The following is a 12,067-nucleotide window of genomic DNA, read 5'->3' as shown; positions in this document are numbered from 1 at the left end:
AGAGAGAGAGAGCAGGCGAGAGACAAAGGGAAGATAGAGAGAGTGAGAGAGGGGGATGAGAGAGAGAGGGGGGAGAAAGAGAGAAAGAGGGGGAGAGTGATAAAGAGGGGGGGAAGATAGAGAGAGAGAGAGAGAGAGAGAGAGAGAGAGGGCGGGCGAGAGAGAGGGGGAAGATAGAGGGGGAGAGAGAGAGAGAGAGATGGAAGATAGAAATAGGGGGAGAGAGAGAGAGAGAGAGAGAGAGAGAGAGACAGAGAGAGAGAGAGAGAGAGAGACAGAGAGAGAGAGGGCGGGCGAGAGAGAGGGGGAAGATAGAGGGGGAGAGAGAGAGAGAGATGGAAGATAGAAATAGGGAGAGAGAGAGAGAGAGAGAGAGACAGAGAGAGAGAGAGAGAACATTGGTGTTCATTTTTACATCTCACACACACGGTCAGGCTGACCGCCTGCTAACACACTCCTTATCTTTGTCTGCAGCAGGATGCTCATCTACTCCCTTAACACTGGAGAGATATATAGCTTTCTGTGTGTGTGTGTGTGTGTGTGATAATAACAATCACTTTACTGCAGAAGAAAATAACCTCTGTCTGTCTTTTTCTAAGGATGGGATGGGATGGGATGGATTAATGCTGACAGTCAAATGATTATGATAAAAAAAAACTCCTGTGTACAGGATAAATGGACAGATAGGATGGTTGGAAATGTAGATGGCATTGATGGATGGATGGGTGGTTGGATAAATAGATTGGATTGGATAGATAAATACAAATAAAATAAAATGTTATTGGTCGCACACACATATTTAGCTAATCTTATTGGTCACATATTTAGCTAAATGTTATTGCGGGTGTGGAAGAACTTGGCTGGCCTGCACAGAGCCCAGACCTCAACCCCATCGAACACCTTTGGGATGAACTGGAACGCCGACTGCGAGCCAGGCCTAATCGCCCAACATCAGTGCCCGACCTCACTAATGCTCTTGTGGCTGAATGGAAGCAAGTCCCCGCAGCAATGTTCCAACATCTAGTGGAAAACCTTCCCAGAAGAGTGGAGGCTGTTATAGCAGCAAAGGGGGGGACCAACTCCATATTAACGCCCATGATTTCGGAATAAGATGTTGGACAAGCAGATTCTGTCTCTTCGCAGCAAAATCTGCAGAGCTGAGATGGTTGTATCCCCCATATACATACAGTACCAGTCAAAAGTTTGGACACACCTACTCATTCCAGGGTTTTTCTTTATTTACTATTTTCTACATTGTAGAATAAGAGTGAAGACATCAAAACTATGAAACAACACATATGGAATCATGTAGTAACCAAAAAAGTGTTAAACAAATCAAAATTGTTTTTTTATATTTGAGATTCTTCAAAGTAGCCACCCTTTGTCTTGATGACAGCTTTGCACACTCTTGGCATTCTCTCAACCAGCTTCATGAGGTAGTCACCTGGAATGCATTTCAATTAAGAGGTGTGCCTTTTTAAAAGTTAATTTGTGGAATTGTTTTCCTTCTTAATGCGTTTGAGCCAATAATTTATGTTGTGACAAGGTAGGGGTGGTATACAGAAGATAGCCCTATTTGGTAAAAGACCAAGTCCATATTATGGCAAGAACAGCTCAAATAAGCAAAGAGAAACGACTGTCCATCATTACTTTAAGACATGAATGTGAGTCAATCCGGAAAATCACAAGAACTTTGAAAGTTTCTTCAAGTGCAGTCGCAAAAACCATCAAGCGCTATGATGAAACTGGCCGCCACAGGAAAATAAGACCCAGAGTTACCTCTGCTGCAGAGGATAAGTTCATTAGAGTTAACTGCACCTCAGGTTGCAGCCCAAATAAATGCTTCACAGAGTTGAAGTAACAACCACATCTCAACATCAACTGTTCAGAGGAGACTGCGTGAATCAGGCCTTCATGGTCGATTTGCAAAAAAGAAACCACTACTAAAGGACACCAATAAGAAGAAGAGACTTGCTTGGGCCAAGAAACACGAGCAATGGACATTAGACCGGTGGAAATCTGTACTTTGGTCTGATAAGTACGCAGAATAGGTGAACGGATGATCTCTGCATCTGTGGTTCCCACCATGAAGCATGGAGGAGGAGGTGTGATGGTGTGGGGGTGCTTTGCTGGTGACACTGTCTGTGATTTATTTAGAATTCAAGGCACACTTAACCAGCATGGCTACCAAAGCGTTCTGCAGCGAAATGCCATCCCATCTGGTTTGCACTTAGTGGGACTATCACTTGTTTTTCAACAGGACAATGAGCCAACACATCTCTAGGCTGTGTAAAGGCTATTTGACCAAGACGGAGAGGGATGGAGTGCTGCATCAGATGACCTGGCTTCCACAATCACCCGACCTCAACCCAAGTGAGATGGTTTGGGATGAGTTGGACCGCAGAGTGAAGGAAAAGCAGCCAACAAGTGCTCAGCATATGTGGGAACTCCTTCAAGACTGTTGGAAAAGCCTTCCAGGTGAAGCTTGTTGAGAGAATGCCAAGAGTGTGCAAAGCTGTCATCAAGGCAAAGGGTGGCTACTTTGAAGAATCTCAAATATAAAATATATTTTGATTTGTTTAACACTTTTTTGGTTACTACATGATTCCATATGTGTTATTTCATAGTTTTGATGTCTTCACTCTTATTCTACAATGTAGAAAATAGTAAATAAAGGAAAACCCTGGAATGAGTAGGTGTGTCCAAACGTTTGACTGGTACTGTATATATATATATATATATATATATATATATATATATATATATACAGTGGTGTGAAAAAGTGTTTGCCCCCTTCCTGATTTATTATGTGTTTGCATGTTTGTCACACTTAAATGTTTCAGATCAAACAAATTTAAATATTAGTCAAAGATAACACAAGTAAACACAAAATGCAGTTTTGAAATGAAGGTTATTATTATTATTAATGGAAAACAGAATCCAAACTCACATGGCCCTGTGTGAAAAAGTGTTTGCCCCCTACAACCTAATAACTGGTTGGGCCACCCTTAGCAGCAACAACTGCAATCAAGCGTTTGCGATAACTTGCAATGAGTCTTTTACAGCGCTGTGGAGAAATTTTGGCCCACTGCATCTTTGCAGAATTGTTGTAATTCAGCCACATTGGAGGGTTTGAGCATGAACTGCCTTTTTAAGGTCATGCCACAGCATCTCAATAGGCTTCAGGTCAGGACTTTGACTAGGCCACTCCAAAGTCTTCATTTTGTTTTTCTTCAGCCATTCAGAGGTGGACTTGCTGGTGTGTTTTGGATCATTGTCCTGCTGCAGAACCCAAGTTCGCTTCAGCTTGAGGTCACGAACAGATGGCCGGACATTCTCCTTCAGGATTTTTTGGTAGACAGCAGAATTCATGGTTCCATTTATCACAGCAAGTCTTCCAGGTCCTGAAGCAGCAAAACAGGCCCAGACCATCACACTACCACCACCATATTTTACTGTTGGTATGATGTTCTTTTTCTGAAATGTGGTGTTACTTTTACACCAGATGTAATGGGACACACACCTTCCAAAATGTTCAACTTTTGTCTCATCAGTCCACAGAGTATTTTCCCAAAGGTCTTGGGGATCATCAATATGTTTTCTGGCAAAAATGAGACGAGCCTTAATGTTATTTTTGCTCAGCAGTGGTTTTCGTCTTGGAACTCTGCCATGCAGGCCATTTTTGCCCAGTCTCTTTCTTATGGTGGAGTAATGAACACTGACCTTAACTGAGGCAAGTGAGGCCTGCAGCTATTTGGATGTTGTTGTGGGGTCTTTTGTGACCTCTTGGATGAGTCGTCGCTGCGCTCTTGGGGTAATTTTGGTCGGCCGGCCACTCCTGGGAAGGTTCACCACTGTTCCATGTTTTTGCCATTTGTGGATAATGGCTCTCACTGTGGTTCGCTGGAGTTAGAAATGGCTTTATAACCTTTTCCAGACTAATGGATCTCAATTACTTTCTTCTCATTTGTGGTCCTCTGTAGCTCAGCTGATAGAGCACGGCGCTTGTAACGCCAAGGTAGTGGGTTCGATCCCTGGGACCACCCATACACAAAAAATTTATGCACGCATGACTGTAAGTCGCTTTGGATAAAAGCGTCTGCTAAATGGCATATTATTATTATTTGTTCCTGAATTTCTTTGGATCTCGGCATGATGTCTAGCTTTTGAGGATCTTTTGGTCTACTTCACTTTGTCAGGCAGGTCCTATTTAAGTGATTCCTTGATTGAGAACAGGTGTGGCAGTAATCAGGCCTGGGTGTGGCTAGAGGAATTGAACTCAGGTGTGATAAACCACAGTTGAGTTGTGTTATAACAGGGGGGGGCAGACACTTTTTCACACAGGGCCATGTAGGTTTATATATATATATGTGTGTGTATGTGTGATGGGATGTATAAAAATTATGGACAGGTGGACTCCAGTCAAGTTGTAGAAACATCTGAAGCATGATCAATGGAAACAGGATGCACCTGAGCTCAATTTTACATACAGTGCATTTGCAAAGTATTCTGACCCCTTGACTTTTTGCACATTTTGTTACTTTACTGCCTTATTCTAAAATTGATTAAATTTAAAATAAAATCCTCATCAATCTACACACAATACCCCATAATAACAAAGCGAAAACACGTTTTTAGATTTTTGTGCAAATTTATAAAAACAAAAACAGAAATAACTTATTTACATAAGTATTCACCCCCTTTGCTATAAGACTCAAAATTTAGCTCAAGTGCATCCTGTTTCCATTGATCATCCTTGAGATGTTTCTACAACTTGATTGGAGTCCACCTGCGGTAAATTCAATTGATTGGACATGATTTGGAAAGGCACACACCTGTCTATATAAGGTCCCACAGTTGACAGTGCATGTCAGAGCAAAAACCAAGCTATGAGGTCGAAGGAATTGTCCGTAGAGCTCAGAGACAGGATTGTGTCGAGGTACAGATCTGGGGAAGGGTACCAAAACATTTCTGCAGCATTGAAGGTCCCCAAGAACACAGTGGCCTCCATCATTCTTAAATGGAATAAGTTTGGAACCACCAATAATCTTCCTAGAGCTGGCCGCCCGGCCAAACTGAGCAATCAGGTGAGAAGGGCCTTGGTCAGGGAGGTAACTAAGAACCCGATGGTCACTCTGACAGAGCTCCAGAGTTCCTCTGTGGAGATGGGAGTACCTTCCAGAAGGACAACCATCTCTGCAGCACTCCACCAATCAGGCCTTTATGGTAGAGTGGCCAGACGGAAGCCACTCCTCAGTAAAAGGCACATGACAGCGCGCTTGGAGTTTGCACCTAAAGGACTCTCAGACCATGAGAAACAAGATTCTCTGGTCTGATGAAACCAAGATTGTCACGTCTGGAGGAAACCTGGGACCATGGTTAAATGTGGTGGTTCTTGCTTTCAGTTTTGCGCGAATGCTGCCATCTATCTACAGTTTCGGGTTTGGATAGGTTTTAATCTTCACAGTGGGAACAACATCCCCTGTACACTTCCTGATGAACTCAGTCACCGTGTCAGCGTATACGTCGACATTATTCTCAGAGGCTACCTGGAACATGTCCCTGTCCACATGATCAAAACAATATTGGAGCGTGGATTCCGATTGGTCAGGCCAGTGTTGAACAGTCCTTACCACGGGTACTTCCTGTTTGAAATTCTGCCTATAGGAAGGGAGGATCAGGATGGAGGCGTGATCTTATTTGCCGAAGGGAGGGCGAGGGAGGGCTTTGTAGCCGTCCCGGGAGGGAGAAAGGATCCAAATTCAGGAAAGTCGTATTTCTGGTCGAAATGCTGGTGATTTACATCTGCTCTAATATCCAAAGTTCTTTCTGGCTATATGTAATAATGCAAAGGATGTTCTGAGCTAATAAGGTGAGAAATAACACACAAATAATAATACTGGGAAGTTGCTTAGTAACCAGAAACAGAGCGGCCATGTCTATCGGGCACATTTTGATGGATGGGGATAAGTAGATTCGGAGAGTACGACCCTGCCTTACACAGGAAGCGGCACAGGTCCTAATCCAGGCACTTGTCATCTCCCGTCTGGATTACTGCAACTCGCTGTTGGCTGGGCTCCCTGCATGTGCCATTAAACCCCTACAACTCATCCAGAATGCCGCAGCCCGTCTGGTGTTCAACCTTCCCAAGTTCTCTCACGTCACCCCGCTCCTCTGCACACTCCACTGGCTTCCAGTTGAAGCTCGCATCTGCTACAAGACCATGGTGCTTGCCTACGGAGCTGTGAGGGGAACGGCACCTCCGTACCTTCAGGCTCTGATCAGTCCCTACACCCAAACGAGGGCACTGCGTTCATCCACCTCTGGCCTGCTGGCTCCCTACCTCTGCGGAAGCATAGTTCCCGCTCAGCCCAGTCAAAACTGTTCGCTGCTCTGGCACCCCAATGGTGGAACAAGCTCCCTCACGACGCCAGTTTTGACCCCCCAAAAAAAAACATTGTAAAGTGGTTATCCCACTGGCTATAAGGTGAATGCACCTATTTGTAAGTCGCTCTGGATAAGAGCGTCTGCTAAATGACGTAAATGTAAATGTTGTGTAACTCACACCCAGCTGAGGTTAGGAGTGTGGTGACAGAGGCTGGGCTGGGGGATCTGCACGAGAGATGTATTCACCATGGAGCTGGGGAGAGAGGAATACAACACACACACACACACATGGATGGAGGGACACACGTGCACACATACGCACACGGACGCAAAACCACGTAACCTCCTTAGGGAAGACACACAGCTGGAAGCCATATTTGGAGAGAACAGAAAACACAAAGACACACTCCTACACACTCAGAAAGAAAGGGTTCCAAAAGGGTTCTTTGGCTGTCCTCATAGGAGAACCCTTTTTGGTTCCAGGGATAACTCTTTTTTGGTTCTACATGGAACCCAAAAGGATTCTACATGGAACCCAAAAGGATTCTACATGGAACCCAAAAGGATTCTACATGGAACCCAAAAGGATTCTACATGGAACCCAAAAGGATTCTACATGGAACCAAAAAGGCAGTGGTGTAAAGTAGTTTTTACTTACTTACATTTGGTAGGACACATTGTAATTTCCAACATTTGGTAGGACACATTATAATTTCCAACATTTGGAAGGACACATTGTAATTTCCAACATTTGGAAGGACACATTATAATTTCCAACATTTGGAAGGACACATTGTAATTTCCAACATTTGGAAGGACACATTGTAATTTCCAACATTTGAAGACACATTTAATTTCCCATTTCATTAGACACATTTAATTCCAACATTTGGTAGGCCACATTGTAATTTCCAACATTGGGTAGGACACATTGTAATTTCCAACATTTGGTAGGACACATTATAATTGCCGACATTTGTCAACTATAGTTAGATACATGAAGCTTCTCTTCTGCAGTGGTGTAAAGTACTTAAGTAAAAATAGTTTAAAGTACTACTTAAGTAGTTTTATGGGGTATATGTACTTTAATTTACTATTTATATTTTTGACAATTTTACTCCACTACATTCCTAAAGAAAATAATGTACTTTTTACTCCATACATTTTCCCTGACAGCCAAAAGTACTCGTAACATTTTGAATGCTTAGCAGGACAGGAAAATGGTCCATTCATGTACTTATTAAGAGAACATCCCTGATCATCTCACTAAACACACATGCTTCATTTGTAAATGGTGTCTGAGTGTTGCAGTTACATTATGTCTGAGTGTTGCAGTGTGCCCCTGGCTATCCATAAATAAAAGAAAACAAGCAAATGGTGCCGTCTGGTTTGCTTAATATAAGGAATTTGAAATTATTTATACTTTTACTTTTGATACTTAAGTATATTTTAGCAATTGCATTTACTTTTTATACTTAAGTATATTTAAAACCATATACTTTTACACGTTTACTCAAGTAGTATTTTACTGGGTTAAATGTCTTACTCACGTCGGCCACGGAGAGCTAAGGCATCTTTACTTTTACTCAAGAATGACAACTGGGTACATTTTCCACCACTGCAAAAAGGATTCTTCAAAGAGTTCTCCTATTGGGACAGCCGAAGAACCCTTTTAGGTTCTAGATAGCACGTTTTTTAAAAGTGTGTACTGGGGTGCTGCCTCGGCAAGACTATAGGGATTGTTATGTAAATGATGAAGTTCAACTTGTCAAACTTCTGTTAATCGGTGTACAGTACAGTACACAAAGCTCTCACAGTCTCATGTCAGAATTAGACATTCCTCCATGTTTCTCAAACGTCTAAGTTCGAAGTTGTTCCAAACGTCACATTTTGAAGTGTTTAAGGTTTAGTTTAGGCATTAAGTCTGAATGGTTAAGGTTAGGCATTAAGTCTGAAAGATCAAGGTCAGACATTAAGTCTGAATGGTTAAGGTTAGGCATTAAGTCTGAATGGTTAAGGTTAGACATTAAGTCTGAATAGTTAAGGTTAGGCATTAAGTCTGAATGGTTAATGTTAGACATTAAGTCTGAATGGTTAAGGTTAGACATTAAGTCTGAATGGTTAAGGTTAGACATTAAGTCTGAATGGTTAAGGTTAGGCATTAAGTCTGAATGGTTAAGGTTAGGCATTAAGTCTGAATGGTTAAGGTTAGGCATTAAGTCTGAATGGTTAAGGTTAGGCATTAAGTCTGAATGGTTAAGGTTAGGCATTAAGTCTGAATGGATAAGGTTAGACATTAAGTCACGCCAATGCTAATTCCTTCAGCTTCTCAAAAGTACTCTCAGCTAATAATAGTCCATCTGTAGATGCTCTACAGACTATCAGTAACATTTCAACTTATCTACTAACCCTAACCTTAACCCTTATCTACTAACCCTAACCTTAACCCTTATCTTAACCCTAAACTTAACCCTTATCCTAAACCTAAACCTAACCGTAACCTTAGCAAGCAGTTGCTTATCAACAGATATTCAGTTGCTTATTAACAGATAGTCTTTTCTTTCACTATGTTTGTCTCTCTACCTTTTATATTTTCTCTCTCTGTCTCTCTCTCTCTCTCTCTCTCTCTCTCTCTCTCTCTCTCTCTCTCTCTCTCTCTCTCTCTCTCTCTCTCTCTCTCTCTCTCTCTCTCTCTCTCTCTCCTCTCCCAGTCTGTCTCTCTCTCTCTCTTTCTGTCTGTCTCTCCCTCTCTCTGAGATGGGGGGATGTACAGTAGAGGATTCGCTACCGATGCAATAGAGGAATGAAACAAGCCATTTGGAGAAAAAAAAAAGACAAACACACATGCACACAGAGAGAGAGAAGGACTGCTACTCACAGGAACATGAGGGAGGTGAGGCCAGTGAAGGTGTCCTGGGAGATACTTTTCAGAGGGTTATGATCCAACACCCTGGTGAGAGAGAGAGAGAGAGAGAGAGAGAGAGAGAGAGAGAGAGAGAGAGAGAGAGAGAGAGAGAGAGAGAGAGAGAGAGAGAGAAAAAGAGAATACACAGTTTTTAACTTGGCGGCATATTGTGCTTTTAGCCAACACATGACAACGCACACAAACAAGTCTACTAGTATGACCATATCCAAAGAAATTTTGCAAACTAGGAAAAACAATGAAGAAAAAACAATGAATCTGCACACTGGTAGATGCTAACAAACAGTCATTGTTGTTTTGGCAGCATTTAACGAGCAGACGTGTTTTTATTAGAGTTGATTTTACAATAAACAGACGCTGTGATCAAATGGATCATGTTGAGCTGCATTCTTGTGTGGTAACGTGAGAAATCTGGTGATACGGGCTCAGCTGGTTTCTGTGATTGTCTACACTGCAGAACAGCCCAAATCCTACCTTTGATGTGGTCTGTTGTATGAGTGTCTGTGTGTGTGTGTGTGTTTGGTTTTATTATCCTTGTGGGGACCAGGAGTACTCACAAGTATATTAAAACAAAGTAAATTCAGACATTTCGGCAGTCCCCAGAAGGAAAAAGGTTATTTTAGGGTTTAAGGTTAGGGTTAGGTTAGGTTAGGGTTAGGGGATAGGGATAAGGTTATGGGTTAGGTTAGGGTTAGGGGATAGGGATAAGGTTAGGGTTAGGGGATAGGGATAAGGTTAGGGTTAGGTTAGGGTTAGGGGATAGGGATAAGGTTAGGGTTAGGTTAGGGTTTGGGGATAGGGATAAGGTTAGGGTTAGGGGATAGGGTTAAGGTTAGGGTTAGGTTAGTGTTAGGGGTTAGGGTTAGGGTTAGGGATAGGGGATAGGGATAAGGTTAGGGTTAGGTTAGGGTTAGGAGATAAGGTTAGGGTTAGGTTAGGGTTAGGGGATAGAGATAGGGATAAGGTTAGGGTTAGGTTAGGGTTAGGAGATAGGGATAAGGTTAGGGTTAGGTTAGGGTTTGGGGATAGGGATAAGGTTAGGGTTAGGTTAGGGATAGGGATAAGGTTAGGGTTAGGTTAGGGTTAGGGGATAGGGATAAGGTTAGGTTTAGGTTAGGGTTAGGAGATAGGGATAAGGTTAGGTTAGGGTCAGGGGATAGGGATAAGGTTAGGGTTAGGTTAGGTTAGGTTAGGTTAGGTTAGGTTAGGTTAGGTTAGGGTTAGGGATAGGGATAAGGTTAGGGTTAGGTTATGGTTTGGGGATAGGGATAAGGTTAGGGTTAGGGTTAGGTTAGGGTTAGGGGATAGGGATAAGGTTAGGGTTAGGTTAGGGTTAGGAGATAGGGATAAGGTTAGGGTTAGGTTAGGTTGGGGTTAGGAGATAGGGATAAGGTTAGGGTTAGGTTAGGGTTTGGGGATAGGGATAAGGTTAGGTTAGGGTTAGGGGATAGGGATACGGTTAGAGTTAGGTTAGGGTTAGGAGATAGGGATAAGGTTAGGGTTAGGTTAGGGTTAGGGGATAGGGATAATGTTAGGGTTAGGGTTAGGTTAGGTTAGGGTTAGGAGATAGGAATAAGGTTAGGGTTAGGGTTAGGTTAGGGTTTGGGGATAGGGATAAGGTTAGGGTTAGGTTAGGGTTTGGGGATAAGGATAAGGTTATGGTTAGGTTAGGGTTAGGGGATAGGGATAAGGTTAGAGTTAGGTCAGGGTTAGGGGATAGGGATAAGGTTAGGGTTAGGTTAGGGTTAGGAGATAGGAATCAGGTTAGGGATAGGTTAGGGGTTGGAGATAAGGATAAGGTTAGGGTTAGGTTAGGGTTAGGAGATAGGGATAAGGTTAGGGTTAGGTTAGGGTTTGGGGATAGGATTTTGAATGGAATCAATTGTTTGGTCCCCACAAGGATAGTAAAATAAACGTGTGTTTGTGTTCCGGCTCTGTACTCACAGCCACCATAAGTTACGGAGATCACTGAACACACCCAGTTTGAGAGATGAAATGGAGTTCACACTAAGAAACCTGAGAGAGATAGAGAGAGAGAGAGAGAGAGAGAGAGAGAGAGAGAGCGAGAGAGAGAGAGAGGGAGAGAGAGAGAGAGAGAGAGAGAGAGAGAGAGAGAGAGAGAGAGAGAGAGAGAGAGAGAGAGAGAGAGAGAGAGAGAGAAGGGGGTTACAGAGAGAGGAAAAATATGTATTACTGAACATTATTCCTTCTACACAACAGAGATAAACATCTAAACATATGAGAGCATCCTCCTCCCTCCTCCTTTCTCCTTTCTGCTTAACAAATAGTGACAGCTGTGCCATATAGATTGCAAAATAGTTGGGAAAAGATTTTCGATGTACTGACTAAAAATAAGCTGCATATGGACAGTACCAAAACAAATGATTTAATGATTCTGTCTCTTCGCAGCAAAATCTGCAGAGCTGAGATGGTTGTATCCCCCATATACATACAGTACCAGTCAAAAGTTTGGACACACCTACTCATTCAAGGGTTTTTCTTTATTTTTGCTATTTTCTACATTGTAGAATAATAATGAAGAGATCAACACTATGAAATAACACATATGGAATCATGTAGTAACCAAATAATTGAGATTCTTCAAATAGCCACCCTTTGCCTGAAATTTACATTTACATAATTTAGCAGACGCTCTTATCCAGAGCGACTTACAAATTGGTGCATTCAACTTATGATAGCCAGTGGGACAACCACCTTTTTTTTCCTTTTTTTTATGGGGGGTGGGGGAAGAAGGAT

The 12,067-nt window shown here is 42.4% G+C and overlaps 1 protein-coding gene across 1 annotated transcript in view; it reads right to left on the bottom strand.

The window, feature by feature from the left end:
- The window catches only part of LOC121580068 (relaxin receptor 2-like), a 119,127-nt gene that overhangs the window by 44,351 nt on the left and 62,709 nt on the right, over nucleotides 1-12,067 (bottom strand). The window contains exons 7-9 of the mRNA XM_041895128.1: nucleotides 11,255-11,326; nucleotides 9,266-9,337; nucleotides 6,566-6,640 (exon numbers count right to left, since the gene is read on the bottom strand). Coding sequence (XP_041751062.1) covers nucleotides 6,566-6,640; nucleotides 9,266-9,337; nucleotides 11,255-11,326 — 219 coding nt within the window. The remainder of the gene's footprint in view (nucleotides 1-6,565; nucleotides 6,641-9,265; nucleotides 9,338-11,254; nucleotides 11,327-12,067) is intronic.

The sequence above is a fragment of the Coregonus clupeaformis genome, unplaced genomic scaffold, assembly GCF_020615455.1.
Source record: "Coregonus clupeaformis isolate EN_2021a unplaced genomic scaffold, ASM2061545v1 scaf0518, whole genome shotgun sequence".
NCBI lineage: Eukaryota > Metazoa > Chordata > Actinopteri > Salmoniformes > Salmonidae > Coregonus > Coregonus clupeaformis.
The sequence above is the reverse complement of the archived record's forward strand: the minus strand, read 5'-3'. Positions and strand labels throughout refer to the sequence as shown.